The sequence below is a fragment of the Chiloscyllium punctatum genome, chromosome 25 (assembly GCF_047496795.1).
Source record: "Chiloscyllium punctatum isolate Juve2018m chromosome 25, sChiPun1.3, whole genome shotgun sequence".
Lineage (NCBI taxonomy): Eukaryota > Metazoa > Chordata > Chondrichthyes > Orectolobiformes > Hemiscylliidae > Chiloscyllium > Chiloscyllium punctatum.
This window is the reverse complement of record NC_092763.1, coordinates 48,677,096-48,697,365: the sequence shown is the minus strand read 5'-3', so window position 1 is coordinate 48,697,365 and position 20,270 is coordinate 48,677,096. Positions and strand designations below refer to the sequence as shown.

At 45.2% G+C, this 20,270-nt stretch overlaps 1 protein-coding gene across 1 annotated transcript in view; it reads left to right on the top strand.

Moving 5' to 3' along the window:
- The first annotated feature begins 249 nt into the window (after positions 1-249).
- stard8 (StAR related lipid transfer domain containing 8) overlaps positions 250-20,270 on the top strand; it is a 173,142-nt gene continuing 153,121 nt past the window's right edge. The window contains exon 1 of the mRNA XM_072595210.1: positions 250-832. Coding sequence (XP_072451311.1) covers positions 272-832 — 561 coding nt within the window. The 5' untranslated portion in view covers positions 250-271. The remainder of the gene's footprint in view (positions 833-20,270) is intronic.

Genomic DNA, 20,270 nt, shown 5'->3' with positions numbered 1-20,270 from the left:
TCTGTAGAAATGACTGATAAGACTTTCCATTTAATTTTGTCATTATAAGGCACGAGTTGGCCAGCTGAATGTGTCCTTTTTAACAAATTGAAGGGATATAACTTGGAATTAAAAATATTATTGATATTTCAACAGGCTTGCTGAGAGGCTGCGAGAAGGATACTTTCTGAAAACAAAGGTCTCAGGAGCTGAATTCATTTTGGATCAGCAGAAGATCCACAGTTAATTCAAAACAAACTCTGGAGACAGAATTAAAATACCAAGTAAAGACATGGCTCACCAAGTCACATCACCAGCGTTGTCTTCACCTGAGGAAACTACCACTGTTGATTTCCCCACTGCATATGTTGATCAAAACTATACTCTTCCTTCTGTGCTTCCCAACGAAAGGAGCTTGAGTGATATGACTGTTAAGGATGACTGTGACTTTGCATTGATTCAAAAGGAGTCTCTGTCTTCTCAGGAGTTGAGGCCCAAAGTGGAAACTGTACCAAGACGATATTTGAAAGTTGTTAAACAGAGACCAAGTGTCATTTGCTTCTCCAAAAATTGTTTTATGTTCCTGAATAACAATGAGATTGATGAGAAGCTTTATGTTGTTGAGACACATCCAGACTTGACTGCAGAAGTTTTTCAGATAAAGCAAAAAAACCTGAGCAACACACACATCAAGGACAACCAATTACTTGCAAGAGACATCTTGGATGAGAATATTTCAGAAGCTCTTGGACAGCAGCACAACTTGGAAAATAGAATTTCAAGATCACAGAGCTGCCCCGTCAGCTTCAAGGAACAAAGGCATGACACTGAGGATAGTAATAATTCTAGCCGGGTAACATCTCATCAATTCATTTAATCTTGATATTTTTATGTTCATCAAGGTCAATACGCTTTAACTGAAACTTATGAAAAGTATGTTTTGTTATTTAGTGACAGTACTGAGTTTTCTTCAATGACATACATCAAGGGATAGTAGCAGAGTGATGTTCCCTCCTTTAAATGGTCTGGGTCACAAAGAGCATATTTAAAATAAATATTCTCAACAAATCATAAAACACTGTAAATATTTTTACATGGGAGGGTAAGTTAGTCATTCATAAAGGATTTTGGGCTGATTTTTACCGAAAATGAGCTAAATGTCAATTTTGGGGAATTTCTTGGAGGCTTTCTCTTGATGAGCTGCAGCAAGTTATTTCACAGTTTTATACTAATCTTTTCCTTATGTATGCACCATGCCTCTATAATGCCACACTTGCTTTATCATGCACCAACCAGTTGTGGATGTATTTGCCACTGCCAGGACTTTCCTGAACTTCTGCCACTTTTCCACATTTAACCCCCAGCTGTATACCAGGTCAATCTCTGCCAGACATAACTGTCCCTTCACTGTTCATGTAGTGGGAGGGAAACAAGAAAGAGCAGTTTTTAATGGCATACAGCTACCACAGCTGACACTTCATTGCAAGTAGGAGTGTACATTCCATAAATGTACTGCTATTTTACATCAGCATCTTTCTAATTGACAGTAATTGTAACTGTAGCTACAAGAATCAAGCTACAGATGCTACCTAACCTTAGTGCCTTTCCATGTTAGAATCCTGTCTGGAGTAATGCTTTTCTTTCCCCAAAGCTCAGCATAATATGATATCTTATCATTGTTCAAAGTAGGAACATCACATGTTGGACAGGCTTCAGCAACTGAAATTGTTCACTTCTATTGAATAGCAAATGGCAAAAACTAAGAACAAACAATTTGCATTTCTTCTGGTGACAGGGACTGATTGCTTTTCAAGCAGCAACAAATTTACAGTCAGTGAGTGATCACTGCACCCAGCTTTCACCCATTGGAAGTGGGTATCGTTTAAGTCAAGTGTGGCTTCTTGTGTCAAATACTGAACTATCTTATTGTGGTGAAGGTGATGTTCCTTTTGCGCAATTTCCTCATATCTCCTCAGAAGACTGCTGTAGTTCTGACTTTTTTAGCCTCCGTCACATCCTCAGAAGACTGGATGAGCGCATAGCTCAAGGACTGGATTAGGCAGTACCTCAAAACTTCCCACTTATTCTTATAGCCCTAGGTAGCACAGTGGCTCAGTGGTTAGCCCTGATGCCAGTCTGCTCCCACAGACCAAAAATATGCAGGTTAGATGGATTGGCAGTGCTAAATTACCTGTAGTGTCCAGGATATGTAAGGTAGGTGGATTAGTCTTGTGAAATGTGGGAGAGGGGGGGGGGAGGGGGGGGGGCGTGTGGGAGGGGAGGAGATTTACTGATTGGTTGCTCTTCAGAGACTCAGTGCAGACTTGAAGGGCCAAATGGCCTCTATATAGGCTGTAGGGTTTCTATGAGTTCACATAGCATGCAGCTGCATGCTCACAGAATACATGTGTTGCTTTGCGGTGCCTAAGCCAATCAGCATTGCTGTATTAAGGTGTTATTTAGCATAGATACACAAACACATGTCATGCTAATTGGTAGGGACCTGTCTAAGGTGAAGACAGTGGGTATGGGGTGGGGAAATGACTGTCTGGCAGTTTGAAATGTTAATTTAACACCCACGGCATGTGCTAGTCACCATGCGGCAAACACACTACATATTTATTCAACCAAACAGGCATGTTGGAAAGTGCGTGGGGACTAGTCCTCCATCTAGTCAAGGGGTCGGGGGCACAGTTAATCAGGGAAGATTGGCCGTAGTCAACTGGCTACTCATGGTTAGGGATCTTTCGCAGCATAGTCTGGGGAGTGGCCAATTGTCTGTCTTGAAGAAACAACGTAAACAGTTTGGGGAATTAGATATTGTCAGCTGGGAAAATGCAAACACAATGGTCAGGGTTAAAAATCATACAACACCAGGTTATAGACTAACAGGTTTATTTGGAAGCACTAGCTTTGGAATGCTGCTCCTTCATCCGGTGATTGTGGAGGATAAGTTGATTGAAACTAATTATACTCCACAACCACCTGATGAAGGAACAGCGCTCCGAAAGTTAGTGCTTCCAAATAAACCTGTTAGACCATAACCTGGTGTTGTGTGATTTTTAACTTGATATGTTGTCATGTTCTCCAATGCACCTTCATCTCCCTGGATGTTGTTCTTGATTGATTGTGGTGACACCTCTTGACTGATGACGGTTTGCTTTGATCTGATTTGACTACTTAGATCTTGTGACTAGGATTTCCATCCCAATTGGACACTGCATGTATTTCACATGTATGAGGATGGAAGGCAATGCAGGTCATTCTGGCAGAGTGAGTTGTAGGGTCAAAGGCACCCCAAGTCTTCATGTTGCTTTGTCCTTGCATTCCCTGTCTACTCCAACTGTCAGCTTTCACCCATTCACACCCAATTCTTTTCTTTTATGAATTCATCCCCCAGCATTACCTTCTGAGCTCCAACTCTACAATCAGTTCTGCCACCGTTGCATTGCATTATCATCACAGGGTGGCTGTGGCTATCGATGATCCTTCCTGTCTTATTAATCCATGTCCTCCAATGCACCTTCATCTCCCCTCCTTATATGTTGAGTTGCTCCTTTTGAATTAATCCCAGCATGCTGCCTCAAATCCCCATAATTAACTTCCCCAACTTCTCTACCACAGCAGTTGCCCATGATAACCTGCTTTGACCTTTCAGTGAACATGTCGCCAAGATTGTTCATAACACAGCCATGTTGAACCCCAGTTGATTTTGGCCAATTTTGGCCAAATTTTGGCCCCAGTTTTGGCCCCAGTTGATGAATGACTAGATCTCTGACCTATCTCAGATTGATTGTGATGGACCTGCAAGATTGATCTTTCACAAACCTCAAGCATGACTATGCCAAGAGGCTGAATGACCATGTCCAAACTCTTGGACTGAGGTTGGATGCTACTCTTGATTGACTTTGACACTTCTTGACTGATGACAGTTTGCTTTGATCTGATTTGACTATTTCTCTTAGAGCTTGTGTTAAGACCAGAGTGCTTACTGCATAAGGTACTATTGTTATGACATTCATGTCACATGGTGCCATACTCAATGTGCCTTTCCCTTCGACTGATCACTGCTGACAACCGTAATATGCTGCCTGGCTTTCTGTGTCTGCTAAAGATCAAGGCAAAACAGAAGTACTGTAAGCCTTTAAGTCCTGAATGAGGCAATAATGTGCAAAAGGTCTCGGCAACACAGAGATGCTGTGAGCATCCAAACAGGTGCAAAGTCCGTGAGCACTAAGGAATCAAGCTGAGAGCCTTGTGATTCACCTTCTTCTGATGAACGAGATAGGTTTTTGTCCCTGCATGTAAAGCAGCTTGTCAGCAGCATTACAGTGATCTACAATGCAGCATATAAATGAATTCTAAGTAAATCAGAGATGTGTAATGATGATGTGGTTTGACCAGCTTCACTGACAGCCTGTGACATGGTGGCACAGTGGTAATCACTGCTACCTCACAGCGCCAGGGACCAATGTATGATTCTAGCCTCAGGCAATGGGATCCATGTGGAGCTTGTATATTCTCCCTGAGTCTGCATGGGTTTCCTCTGGGTGCTCCGATTTCCTCCTAATCCAAGGCTGTGCAGGTTAGATGGATTAGCCATGGTGAATTGATTTGAAGTGTCCTGGGATGTGATAGAAGCTGCTCTAGTATGCTGCCTAGTGGCTGAAATCATAGCAGGGACATTGGTCCCTAGCACTGTGACATAGTAGTAATTACTACTGTGCCACCATGTCACAGGCTGTCTGTGAGGTTAGTCAAACCACATCATCATTACACATCTCTGATTTATTCAGAGCAATGTGCCAGAGAAATTGTCACCCCTATTTCTTCTTTCAGAGTGTTGTATGGAGACAAAAGAAAAATAGCAGTTACATTATGTGCAGGTTTCACCAATCTTTCTCATTGTACATTTTAACCACCCTTTACCTTGGCTGTGGAGATTCTCAAAGCTGTCTGAAAAAAAGGGTGGTATTTTCACAACCCCTGAACAATGTGGGCAATGGTGCAGGATAGGTTTATTAACCATGATAAATGCAGCTTTTGGGGATAGGGTGGAGAGCTGGGTCTGGGTGTGATGCTCTTTAGAGGGTCAGTGCAGACTCGATGGGCCAAATGGCCTCTTTCCACACTGTAGGGATTCTATGACAGATGGTGCTGTAGTCACTGCCCGTGGAACACATCCTGAAAAGTTGGAGAATTCTGGGTGGCCCATATGAACAAGTGGCGAACTGCCAGGTACCTGCTCAGACTTTCACATTGGGAATTGACACCATCTAATTTCACTTTGCATGCAGGTGAATAGGAAATTGTATGTAAATTAGTTGAGTTTAGGTACTAATCAAATGTAAATGTAGCAAATCGGGCTCCTCACTGCTGAAGAACAAAATTCTCATCTCACTGCTGAAGCCTCAAGTATAAAATCAATCTTCTTTCACAATGTTGAGATTCTCATTTTTCTGATATCACCATGTATTACTGATTGACTCACCACTGCCCACATTGTTCAGGGTTTGTGTAAATATCACCCTTTTTTCAGAGAGATTTGAGAATCTCCACAGCCAAGGTTAAAATGTACAATGAGAAAGATTGGTGAAACCTGCACATAATCTAATTGCTATTTTTCTTTTGTCTCCATACAACACTCTAAGAGAAGAAATAGGGGTGACAATGCCTCTGGCACACTGCTCTGATTTCAGCCACTAGGCAGCGTACCAGAGCAGCTTCTATCACCCTGTGTAAAACTCTCTGATTTAATCTTGCTGCTGTCCATACTAACACAACAGACAGAAATGAAATCAAGGTGTGAAACAGGGGACTCTGTCTTCCCAATTTGATATTGCCATCATAACGCTGGATCTCTTGTGTTAAAGAAATGTTTTTCAACTTCAGAATTCAGGCCCACAGGATACTGCAAGCAATGTCCTGATAAAATCTGCACAGGAATTTCTTACGCTGTTTTGAGATTAAAGTAAACCCGCCTGCTTGTCTTTGCTAAACATTGGTAACATATCAAAATGGAAATGAATTCTCCTTCAGGCGTCTTATCTTCCCCATCTCCCTTGCCTCACACTTCCGGCATTCTGACAATTATCCACCCTTATTTCTAGAGAACTGTGTAAATAGAGAACATTCCTTAGGAGGATAAATTGGGAGTTTTTCTTTGGTTATTTACAATTATTCTTAGAAGTGGAAAATAAAACTGTCCCTTGCAAGTCCGTTGCTCTCTACAATTGCAGTTGATATCATTGTTTCATCTGTTACTTTCCACAGCTCTTGCTATCTAGACAGTTGCTTTGTGCGCAAGAGTGACTACTGTTCTTTTGTCATGATTTGGAGATGCCGGTGTTGGACTGGGGTGTACAAAGTTAAAATTCACACAACACCAGGTTATAGTCCAACAGGTTTAATTGGAAGCACACTAGCTTTCGGAGTATTGTTCACTCATCAGGTGATAGTCCACTATCACCTGATGAAGGAGCGACGCTCCGAAAGCTAGTGTGCTTCCAATTAAACCTGTTGGACTATAACCTGGTGTTGGTGTTCTTTTGTCAGTTACTTTCAGCAACAAAAGCAATTCTCCTTATGCAGTTCTACTTCAGAACTGCAGCCACTCATAATTGTCTTGCTTTACTCTGTCCCACTGCTGTTGTTCCTGTTGTTCTTGTTGTCTCTGTCACATTTAGTAATTATTGGTGAAGATCATCTGACTCTTCACCACTGCCTTTATCAGTTTATCAGTGCCTCTCTCTCTCTCTCTCACTCCAACAAACATCACCCTTTGGTTTGTTTATGACCTCCTCATTATAGCTGGTCAGCTTACAGTTTTGTCTGGTGTTCCCAGTGATCACTGCCATCATATTTCTTTTGCATGTCACAATCTGAGACCATCGTTGATTTCCTCAGTTTTATGGCAGCTAAAAGGTTTTTACAACTTAGTTTGTAAAATTCAGAGCTTTTTTTTTAAAGGTTTAATAGTTGTTTGACTATTATGAATGTTTTTGCCCTTCCTCCAACCTATCTCATTTGGTTTAACATTACAAATAAATTATGGCCAGAAATGTTACAATATTTGTTTCAGTTGGCTCAGCATTTGAATTTAGTTTGAACTCCACAATTCCTACAGTATAAAGCTAGTAATCTACCCTGAGATCTACAAACTGAAGGCTAATAGTATTATGAATAAATCCACTCCGTAACCTCTTCCAGATTACATTTTGTTGAAACTTTCTGTCCTATACCAAGTTTATATTTCTGCGGTTCAGTGGTCTATAGCCAGCAAAAATATTTCTAAAACTAGGCTATTGAAATATCACGGCATCTTGATTCTTCCAGTAACATTTGTCATTCTTGTTAGTTACCTCGGCAACCACAGTGTGTTATAATGAATATAAAAAGAAAAGTAAAGATTTAAAGAGTTCCTTGGATAGTTTCAATTTTTCCAGCACTTTTTAGCTAATGACGTACCTTGGAAGTGGAGTCGTACATTGACCTTGTAAAACTGCTATGGTTCAGAATGACAATTTTCACTGATAACTCCTCCAAAACATTTTGTTTCCTCAAAATAAATAATATAACTAAATATCCTATCACTTGAAGAATGGAATTCAAACAGTTGCACATGGGAATATGGTGTTCTGCTGTGTGGAATGAATTATCAAATTTCATTTTATGATACACATATCTTTATTCCTTGGTCATGCTGCTTGGGATCGTTACAATTTAGCTGAACTATGACCACCTTAACAAACATTGCTTTCCTCTGAAATATCTTTGAAATATTGCTGAGGGCTGTCCTGATTACACAACTGGGATGGCGCACTGGCTATTTACATGGAATAATTACAAATTCATTTCATCACGCTTTTGTGCATAATATGCTTTAGCAATGAGACCCACCACCCCCCAATCCCCCGCCAACCTTGCTTTCTGTATTTATATCAGTAAATAGAAATACAGCAATTAAAAATACATAGCAATTAAAAATATATTCCTGTTGTCTGAAAAGAGAGTAAGCTTTAACATGCTCAGTGATGACACCCTGCTCTACTATTTCAGCTCCTCCTCTGTCTTTAGGGTGCCAGGTCCTTTATCCTGCTGGATGGGCAGATGTTTCCTCCATTAAATATCAGGTAGACTGAAGCCAAAGCCTTCTGTCTCCTCCACAAACTAACTTTGTTCCCTTTCTACTATTTCAATTCCCCTCCTTGGCAATTATTTGAGTCTTAATTAGATTGTGTGGAACCCAATCATATTTGACACTGATTAAGCTGCCAGGCTCCTATGCACACCATCACTAAAACCGACTATTTCCATCACCTGTATTTTCCCAGCCTCCACTATGCTGCTGAAGCTGAAATCCTTCATCCATGCCTTTGTTAATTCTAGTCATGGTTAGTCTATTGCTCTCTAGGCCCACCTCCCATAGTCTACAGTCCATAAACCTGAAGTAATCCAAATTCAGTCACTTGTTTCCAAACTCGTGCGAAATGCACTGATTGCTCCTGTGCTCCCAATTAAACAAGGCCTCAAAGTTTGAAAATCTCTTGTTTTTCAAAGGTCTCCATGTCCCGTCCCTTCCCTACCCGTAATATCCTCTGATCCATCATCATAAGCATTTGATAAACATAAGCATTGTTGGTCATGCCTACTGCTGCTTAGGCCCTAAGTTCTGGAATGACTTACACATTGACTGAATGGAATTCTTATCTATTGATGACATGTGCTGTGTTATGCTCTTAATGCAAGTGTGTACAGTTGATAGTGTTCTGCACCCGGGAGAAGCTATCTATGTTGTTATAGCTTATTGCTCTCCCTAAACCTTTCTGCCTCAATTTCCTTCTTTAAGACACAGCTTAAATTCTATCTGTTTGACCAAAAGTTTAGTTATCAGACTCAATCTCTCCAACTGTGGCTTAAAGTTGTGTGTTATTTTATAACGCTTTTATGAAGTGCTTTGGGATGTTTAATTATGTCAGAGGCACTTTATGAGACAAGTTATTGTTTTTTTTCTGGAGATTATGGGAGTTGTGAGCATCTGTTGTGTTTTGTACTAATATTTCTTTGCAAAATGTGAAATGGTAGTAATTGGATAAATATTCAGCGGAAATATCAGTCACACAACCATTAAAAGAATTACAAATCTACAAGCTTTACTTCTTGCACAGAATACTGCCAGTAAAAGGCAGAGGTGGTCAGGCAGAGTTTGGAGTGTACTCCAGTTCTCTAGGTCCCTGAGAGTTGGTCATAGCTTCTCACTGCCATTAAGCTCGTTCCTTCCTCTTTTATATTATCAGATCCTTATTTTGTACGCTGTACATGTCTCTTTACTAGCTCTGTGGATAATTTGGCCAAGTTACTTCTAGATCTAATCATGTGCCTGTCTCTAGTATTATGACAGGTTATGTTGTCTTATGTGGTTGTAGCTGTAAACTTGTTTTCGGGTGAAAAATGATCTGCTGTATTGAGAAGTTGACCAGTGCATTTCTGCATTCACATAAAGTTTGTGCACTTTTTGAAGAGGAAAAATAATTGGATTGGGGATGAGATGGAGGAAGCCAATGATAAAGAAACATTGAGCGAGTTGTTTTTCAAGAACTGGGTTGTTACCAATTCTCATTGCTGTTCATTAACAGTCAATTTCTTAAGAGCTTGGCTTATGGTTCTCTGGCCATTTCGATGGTGAGCTGCTGATTAGACATTGGCATCATCACAACCTTTTAAATATCCTTGTTTGAAATCCTCCAGGAGTTAGTTTCTTTACTCAGAGAGTAGTAGGATTGTGGAATGCATTGCCTGCAACAGTAGTAGACTCAACAACTTTAAGGGCATTTAAATGGTCGTTGGAAAGGCATATGGATGAAAATGGAATAGTGTAGGTTAGATGGGCTTCAGATTGGTTTCACAGGTCGGTGCAACATCGAGGGCCAAAGGGGGAGGGCCATCGAGGGCTGCGCTGGAATATTCTATGTTCTACATTCTATTAGCAGCCACTGTTGGAGATATCCATTGGCACATTCTGAGCAGGATGACCTAAAATAACAACAATCTACTGAAGGCAACATCAGTTCACATTTATATAAGACACTTCACACAACAAAATGATTCAGTGATTCAATTCTTTAAAACAAAAACCTTGCTTACAGACAAAGAGGAGAAAAGTAAAAGAATGTAATTTACCTCTTTGTCTATAAAGGAAACTGCAGACTTGTTCAAGATTGACTATCAAAAACAGAGACCAGCGGATTTCCTATGCAGTTTAACTGATAGTAAGGGAGAGGCTCCACATAGTAAGGAGCCACAAAGCAGGGCAGTAAAAACTAACCAGCTCAGGTGAGCCAAGGTGTCCCAGAGCACATGGGACAGAACAGGGACTGATCTATTCCTGCAGAAACTGAATTTGGGGAAATGGTTACCACGTGAGTAAGATAGTTCCACATTTTAAGGGCGAACAGAGAGGTTTCCATATAGCCCAGTTGTTGCTCAGAAAGCTGCCTTCCCCTGGTTTAAGAAGAGGGAGCCTGTAGCGGATGTGTGGTAAGTCTGGCTCACTGAAAGCTTTCCACATATAGAGGGAGACCTGGTAAGTTCCCAGGCGGACCAACATTAGTGGGGGGACTTGCTTTACCCCAAGTTACAAGCTCATGAGCCTGCACCATTGATGGATGAACAGAAGATCTAAAACCTACTCTCCAAATTTAGAGGAATACCAAGAATTTTCCCAAACAGAAACACAGTTGTGGGGGGAACCACATCTGCTAGTTTCAAAGAAATAAGCTAGTACCCTTGCTAGTTGACACACTGCCAGTAGTGGTGCTGCCAAGCCAATTCTGGTGGTGGATATTGAATTCTTCCAACCAATGTATATTCTGGGTCCTGGCCACCCTAGCATTACTCCAAATGGTGCTTAACATGGAAGAGAACTGATTTATCAGCTGGGATGTACGGGTTGTGGCAGGAGGTTTCCTTGCTCATGTCTGTCCTGATGCCATGAGGTCTCATGGGGTCTGGAGGCAAAGCTGAGGACTCCCAGGAGAACTCCCCTCCCCCAAGTGTAAACCACTGTGTTGTCACATCTTGTGGACTGGCCAAGTCAGTGGTACAGGACATCCCAGGGATCGTGATGGTTGTTGTCTGTAACATTATCTGTAAGTAATGATTCTGTGAGAATGATTATCTCAGATTATTTTCTGGATTAGTGGTGCTGGAAGAGCACAGCAGTTCAGGCAGCAACCGAGGAGCAGTGAAATCCCTTCATCAGGAATACAGGCAGAGAGCCTGAAGCATGGAGAGATAAGTGAGAGGAGGGTGGGGGTGGGGAGAAAGTAGCATAGAGTACAATAGGTGAGTGGGGAAGGGGATGAAGGTGATAGGTCGGGGGGGTGGAGAGGATAGGTGGAAAAGGAGATAGGCAGGTAGGACAAGTCATGGGGACAGTGCTGAGCTGGAAGTTTGGAACTGGGGTGAGATGGGGGAAGGGGAAATGAGGAAACTGTTGAAGTCCACATTGATGCCCTGGGGTTGAAGTGTTCTGAGGCGGAAGATGAAGCGTTCTTCCTCCAGGCGTCTGGTGGTGAGGGAGCGGCGGTGAAGGAGGCCCAGGACCTCCATGTCCTCAGCAGAGTGGGAGGGGGAGTTGAAATGTCGGGCCACGGGGCGGTTTGGTTGATTGGTGCGGGTGTCTCGGAGATGTTCCCTAAAGCGCTCTGCTAGGAGGCTCCCAGTCTCCCCAATGTAGAGGAGACCGCATCGGGAGCAACGGATACAATAAATGATATTGGTGGACGTGCAGGTAAAACTTTGATGGATGTGGAAGGCTCCTTTAGGGCCTTGGATGGAGGTGAGGAAGGAGGTGTGGGCGCAGGTTTTGCAAATCCTGCAGTGGCAGGGGAAGGTGCCAGGATGGGAGGGTGGGTTGAAGGGTGGCATGACCAGGTAGTCATGGAGGGAATGGTCTTAGCGGGAGGCGGAAAGAGGTGGGGGGGTAAATATATCTCTGGTTGTGGGGTCTGTTTGGAGGTGGCGGAAATGTCGGCGGATGATTTGGTTTATGCGAAGGTTTGTAGGGTGGAAGGTGAGCACCAGGGGTGTTCTGTCCTTGTTACGGTTGGAGGGGTGAGGTCTGAGGGCGGAGGTGCGGGATGTGGACGAGATGCGTTGGAGGGCATCTTTAACCACGTGGGAAGGGAAATTGCGGTCTCTAAAGAAGGAGGCCATCTGGTGTGTTCTGTGGTGGAACTGGTCCTCCTAGGAGCAGATACGGCGGAGGCGGAGGAATTGGGAATACGGGATTGCATTTTTGCAGGAGGTAGGGTGTGAAGAGGTGTAATCCAGGTAGCTGTGGGAGTCAGTGGATTTGTAAAAAATGTCAATATCAAGTCGGTCGTCATTAATAGAGATGGAGAGGTCTAGGAAGGGGAGGGAGGTGTCAGAGATGGTCCAGGTAAATTTAAGGTCAGGGTGGAATGTGTTGGTGAAGTTGAGGAATTGCTCAACCTTTGCTGAGGACTCACTTTCATCCCTGTCTGCCCAAGCATCATGAATTTAATACACACCGTGACGTCGAACACTTCTTCCGCTGCCTCCGCCTCTGAGCTTACTTTCACAATCAGGACTCCCACCCACCTTCCGAGGACCCCTTGGCCCACCTCCAACACACTGCATCCACCTGGACACCCCGCGCTGGCCTATTACCCGCCCTCGACCTCTTCATTTCCAACTGCCGCCGGGACATTAACCACCTCAACCGGTCTACACCCCCTCCCCCACTCCAACCTCTCACCCTCACAACGTGCAGCCCTCCAATCCCTCTGCTCCAATCCCAACCTCACCATCAAGCCAGCAGATAAAGGGGGCGCAGTGGTAGTCTGGCGCACTGACCAGACTACTGCTTACCGCTGAACCAAACGCCAACTCGAGGACACCTCTTCCTACAGAACCATACAGAACATCATCACCTCAGGAGATCTCCCACCCACAGCTTCTAACCTCTACACTGCCCAGTTCTACCTCCTTCCCAAGATCCACAAGCCTGACCACCCTGGACGACCCATTGTCCCAGCATGCTCCTGCCCCACTCAACGCATTTCTACCTACCTCGACATGATCCTATCCCCCCAGTCCAGGAACTCCCCACAAATGTTCGAGACACCACCCATACCCTCCACCTCCTCCAAGACTTCCGTTTGCCCGGCCCCAAATGCCTCATCTTCACCATGGATATCCAGTCCCTCTACACCTCTCTCCGCCATGACCAGGGCTCCAAGCCCTCCATTTCTTCCTCTCCCAACATCCCCAACAGTACCCTTCCACTGACACTCTCATTCGTTTGGCCGAACTGGTCCTCACCCTTAACAATTTCTCCTTTGAATCCTCCCACTTCTTCCAGACCAAAGGGGTAGCCATGGGCACACGTATGGGCCCCAGCTATGCCTGCCTCTTTGTTGGCTACATAGAACAGTCGATCTTCCGTAATTACACTGGCACCACTCCCCACCTCTTCCTCCACTACCTTGATGACTGAACTGGCAACACCTCGTGCCCTCGCGAGGAGGTTGAGCAATTCATCAACTTCACCAACACATTCCACCCTGACCTTAAATTTACATGGACCATCTCTGACACCTCCCTCCTCTTCCTGGACCTCTCCATCTCCATTCATGACGACCGACTTGATACTGACATTTTTTACAAACCCACCGACTCCCACAGCTACCTGGATTACACCTCTTCCCACCCCACCTCTTGCAAAAATGCCATCCCGTATCCCCAATTCCTCCGCCTCCGGCGTATCTGCTCCCAGGAGGACCAGTTCCACCACAGAACACACCAGATGGCCTCCTTCTTTAGAGACCGCAATTTCTCTTCCCATGTGGTTAAAGATGCCCTCCAACGCATCTCGCCCACATCCTGCACTTCTGCCCTCCGACCCCACCCCTCCAATTATAACAAGGACAGAACGCCCCTGGTGCTCATCTTCCACCCTACCAACCTTTGCATAAACCAAATCATCTGCTGACATTTCCGCCACCTCCAAACAGACCCCACCACCAGGGATATATTTCCATCCCCACTCCTTTCCACCTTCTGCAAAGACCGTTCCCTCTGTGACTACCTGATGGGGTCAACATCCCCCTTCAATCCATCGCAGGAACTGTAAAACCTGTGCCCACACCTCCTTCTTCACCTCCATCCAAGGCCCTAAAGGAGCCTTCCACATCCATCAAGGTTTTACCTGCACATCCACCAATATCATTTATTGTATCCGTTGCTCCTGATGCGGCCTCCTTCACCGCCGTTCCATCACCATCAGATGCCTGGAGGAAGAACGCCTCATCTTCCGCCTCAGAACACTTCAACCCCAGGGCATCAATGTGGACTTCAACAGTTTCCTCATTTCCCCTTCCCCCACCTCACCCCAGTTCCAAACTTCCAACTCAGCACTGTCCCCATGACTTGTCCTACCTGCCTATCTTCTTTTCCACCTATCCACTCCACCCTCCTCCCTGACATATCACCTTCATCCCCTCCCCCACTCACCTATTGGAGTCTATGCTACTTTCTCCCCACCCCCACCATCCTTTCACATATCTCTCCACGCTTCAGGCTCTCTGCCTGTATTCCTGATGAAGGGCTTTTGCCCGAAACGTCGATTTTACTTCTCCTCAGATGCTGCCTGAACCGCTGTGCACCACTAATCCAGAATTTGGTTTCCAGCATCTGCAGTCATGTTTTTACCTATCTCAGATTATTACTTGACTAGTCTGTGGGACAGCTTTCCCAATTTTGGCACTGATTCCAGATGTTAGTGAGAATGAATTTTGCAGAGTCAACAGGGCCATTGTCATTTTGAGGATGTCAGCTGGTCTGTCCAGTTTCATTCCTTTTATTGGGTTTTATAAAGCTTTTATACAAGACAGTGGCTTGTGAGATACCTCAAAGGATGCTTGAGCGACAACCACATTGCTGTGCTTCTGGAGTCACATCTATGCCAGACCAGGTGAGGAAGGCAGATTATTCTTCCCTAAAAGACATTAGTGAACCAGATGGGATTTTGTGACATAAAAATAAAACAAAGGACCGTGGATGTTAGAGATCTGAAACAAGCACAGGAAGTGCTGGAGAAACTCAACTGGTCTGGCAGCATCTGTGGAAAGAGAAAAACAGACCAATGTTTCGAGTCCAGTGACCCTTCGGGTTTTTACGACAATTGACAATGGTTTAATGGTTACTATTGGACAAGCCTTTTCCTGATCAAAGTGGTTGTGGGTAATAACAGTGAGAAGTGAGCAGGAACGTGTCACTGTGGCTTGGTGCAGGTACTCGGGGACACTGTTCAGGCCCAGGCTGATGTTCTTCACCAGATGCCAGTATGACCCCTGCAGCAGCCATCTATTAGTCCAGCTCCCCAACTTCAAGAAACCTTTTCGATTAGGAACTGATCTTCTGACGGCCAGAACCACTCCTAGTTCTGTAGATATGTTTCCACCCTAACAAGGAAGAATTCAGGCCAGATCCTGTGTGCTGTGTTTTCTTGGGTCATACCTTATTGTGTCCAGTATGGTTGTACTGAGCAGAAAGGAAGGCAGGGGGTTGGGCTTTGTCTGGGGCAGGAATAGAAACAAACCTTGTTACATGTTTTCTGATACCAAAATTACTTTTGTTTGGTGCATTTTCATTTAATCACCATCTTTCCAGAATACAATAGGTGTGGTGTATATAGAATTATAGAGAATATGCAGCACAGAAACAGGCCAATGTTTCAACCAGGCCTTGCTTGTGTTAATGCTCCACTTCAAATTCCTATCCTTCCTCATCTATCACTATAAACACAACCCTTCATTTCTCTCTCTCTCTCATCTGTTTATCTAGTTTCCTCTTACATGGATCTATACTCTTCATCTTGACGTTTCACATTATCTCAAATTTTTAGATTTATGATGTTTCCTCTGATTGTTCATTTGATTTCTTGGGCTGTGTCTTCTATCAATGATCTCCAGTTTTGCTCTGCCTCACAAGTGGAAATATTCTCTGTGTATCCACTATATCAAAATCTTCAAAACCACTGGTGCCACTCAGCCTTCTTTTTACAAAAGAGAACCAGTCTGTTCATCCTTTGCTGATAGGCATCACCTCATCTTTCTTGAAACAGCCTCATCAATCACCTTTGCATTGTGCTTACTGAACTGTTAAAGAACAGTTCACAGTGCAAGCCATATATTTACATAAAGTACAAATTTTATTCTTCTCCTTGGAATGTTAAGAACAACAAAATTATGTTGTGAGGCTAGCAAAGAAAACAGTAGCAATGTAAAATGATATATTTTGCATAACAAACAGATGTCTCCGCAGCCATGGCCGTGATTTCAGGGTGGTTCATTGGTTCAAGTAAAAAGGACAAGGATATTACTGAAGTGGCTGCTGGTCACAGTGTTGGTTTGAAGGCAGGTGGGTCAGGCAGGTCATGGGAAATCATTCAGACCAACACAGTTTGGATCTGAATAGGACAACCAGTACAGACTACAAATTCAAAACCTCCAGCAACACTTCTTTTTCCAGATCCTCTGCTTACAGCCATGTGCTACCACTTTATCTTTCTCTCAGTCTTTATCACAGTCAGCCCTGCCTCAATTGAGAGCCACCCTGTCTAGAATTGCAAAGGAACCCAACGGTATTATATCCTCAGAATAATTCATTCACTTAACAAACAATGTTTCTACACCATTTCAAACATCAAAAGCTGTAAGTACAACACTTTCATATACCCACCTCAATAGTCAGCATTCCTCAAAAATGCTTCCCCTGGTCTCTGAAACTGCTTGGCCACCATCAGCCACGAGGCCGTGCCAGCTATCATCACCGTGGCGATCGATGACATCATCTCCATCCCCACTGTCCAATAGCCTGCAGCCATGGCTGCTCATGCCACCTCCGTGAAGGCCGGCCAGACAACCGCCGCTGCGGTTGCTATGAGATCCACCGCTGCTGAGACCAACGCAAGGCCCAACCAGAACAACACTTCTGCCCCCTCTGTTGCCAGCGCCGCAGACACTTCTACCCCCTCCGATATCACCCACGCCACGTGACCTGTGACTTCCGCCCTCTTTGTTGCTGCTGCCACAGCCATTTCTGCCCCCTACGACATCACCTATACCATGCGTTCCAGCCCCTGCTGCTGTTGCATCCACTTCTGCCCTTACATATGCAACTCACTTGTACACCACCAACACGCCCCCCCCACAGATCCCACTGTTACTGCACCCACTCCCCAAAACCCCAGGGTGAGCTTCATGTCCGCAAATGATATCACCCCCATTCACCCCACTACCACACCCACTCCAGTTACAGTCTCCGCCCCCAATCCCAGCTCCAGCCCTACATCAGGTTCTAGCTCCCAGCCCTGCTGAGTTATCACCATCCCCCCAGACCTTCCCCTCACTGAGGACAAATGATCAGTCCTCAGCAAAGGCCTTACCTTCATTCTCCCTCCGTTCACGCATCAATGAATTCAATACGTATTGTGACATCGAACACTTCTTCCGCCACCTTTGCCTCAGAGCTTACTTTTTCAATCAAGACTCCCAGCCCACCCTCCAAAGACTCCTTCGCTGCCTCCAACATACTCCATCCACCTGGGCACCCTGTGCTGGTCTGTTACCCGCCCTCAACCTCTTTATTTCCAACTCCAGCTGAGACATTGACTGCCTCAACCTGTCTACCCCCTCACCCACTCCAAACTCTCATCCTTACAATGCACAGCCCTCCACTCCCTCTGCTCCAATCTCAACCTCACCATCAAACCAGTGGACAAGGGGGTGCAATGGTAATTTGGCGCACTAACCACTACACTGCTGAAGCCAGGTGTCAACTTGCAGACACCTCCTCCTTACAACCCCCCCCCCTCCCCCCCCTTGACCATCACCTCACCTGCCATCACCAAACCATCATCTCCCAGACCGTACACAACCTCATCACCTCAGGGGATCTCCCACCCACAGATTCCAATCTCATAGTTCGGGAACCCCGCACCACCATATTCTACCTCCTACCCAAGATCCACAAGCCTGACTACCCCAGCCGACCTATCATCTCAGCCTCCTCCTGCCCCACCGAATTCAACTCCACATACCTCGATACTGTCCTATTCCCCCCGGTCCAGATCTCCCCACATATGTTCGGGACACCACCCATGCCCTCCACCTCTTCCAAGATTTCTGTTTCCCTGGCTCCCAACACCTCATTTTCACCATGGACATCCAGTCCCTCTACACTTCTATCCGTCATGACCAGGGCCTTGAAGCCTTCTGTTTCTTCCTCTCCTGACATCCCCACCAGAACTCTTCCACTGACATGCTTATTTGTTTGGCTGAATTGGTCTTCACCCTCAACAATTTCTCCTTCAAATCTTCCCACTTCCTCCAGATGAAAGGGGTAGCCATGGGCCCCAGCTATGCCTGTCTCTTTGTCAGCTACTTGGAACAGTCTATCTTTCGCAGTTACACCAGCACCAGTCCCCACCTTTTCCTCTGCTACTTTGATGACTGCAATAGCGCCACGAGGAGATTGAGCATTTCATTAACTTCACCAACACATTCCACCCCGAACTTAAATTCACATGGACCATCTCTGACACCTCCCTCCCCTTCCCACCGACTCCCACAGCTACCTGGATTACACCTCTCACCCTGCCTCCTGCAAAGATGCTATCCTTCATTCCCAATTCCTCTGCCTCCGCTGCATCTGTTCCCAGGAGGATCACAGAATACATCAGATGGCTCCTTTTTCAAAGACCGCTATTGCCCCTTCCACGTGGTTGACAATGCCCTCCAGCACATCTCATCCATATCCGGCACCTCTGCCCTCGAACCCCACCCCTCCAACCGCAACAGGACGGAAGCTCCCTGGTACTCACCTTCCACCCCACCAACCTTCGCAAACATTGTATCATCCTCTGCCATTCCTGCCATCTACAAACAGACCCCACCACCAGAGTTATACTTCCTTTCCAAACCCAATCTGCTTTCTGTAAAGACTGTTCCCCCTGCGGCTACCTCGTCAGGTCCATCCCCTGTACTAACTCACCCTCCCCTCCCGGCACCTTCCCCTACCACCATGGGAATTGCAAAACCTGCACCCACATCTCCCCCCTCACCTCCATCCAAGGACCCAAAGGAGCCTTCCACCTCCATCATAGTTTTACCTGCACATCCACCAATATCATTTACTGTATCTGTTGCTTCTGTTGCAGTCTCTTCTACATTGGGGAGACTGGACGCTTACTCTCAGAGCGCTTCAGAGAACATCTCCGGGACACCCGCACCAACCAACCCCACCGCCCCTTGGCAGAACTCTTTAACTCCTCCTCCCACTCTGCTGAGGACATGCAGGTCCTTGGCATCCTCCATCGCCACTCCCTCACCAACCGACGCCTGGAGGAAGAACACCTTATCTTTTGCCTCGAGGTCCAACACCACGACATCAATGTGAATTTCACCAGTTTCCTCCTTTCCCCTCCCTCCACCTTACCCCAGTTCCAACCTTTGAGCTCAGCACCATCCTCATGACCTGTCCCATCTGTCCATCTTCCTTCCCACCCATCCGCTCCATCCTCCTCGCCAACCTATCACCTTTACCCCTACCTCCATCCACCTATTGCATTCTCAGCTACCTTCCCCCCCCATCCCAACTCCCTCCCATTTATCTCTCTACCCCTGAGGGTCCCAGCCTCGTTTCTGATAAAGGGCTTTTGCCCAAAAAGTCGATTTTCCTGCTCCTCAGATGCTGCCTGACCTGCTGTGCTTTTCCAACTCCTGACTCTAATCTCCAGCATCTGCAGTACTCACTTTCACCTCGGGAAATCATGGTCATGGTCTACATTGGTACCAATGACCCAGATAGAAAGATGAGTGAGGTCCTGCAAATAGTGTTTAGGGAACTAGAAAAGAGACTAGGAAGCATAACATCAAAGGTTGTATTCCCTAGATTACATTTGGTGCTACACACTAATGATGGTAGAGCTTGATAGCTTGAGTAAATTAATGCATGGCTGAAGATATGGTGCATGGGAGAGGACTTCAGGTTTCTTGTGTATTGAGTGGGTAGTTGAATTGGAATGTTTCACCATAACAGAGCCAGGATCAATGTCCTCACAAGCTATTATTGTTAGGGAGGGTTTAAACTAACTTGACAGGGAGGTTTGGAATTGGGAGAAAGAGCATTAGGAAGAAGAAATGAGGCGCACAAAAGATTGGGAGAGACAGATAGAATTATAGTAAGACATAATGTTGCCCCAC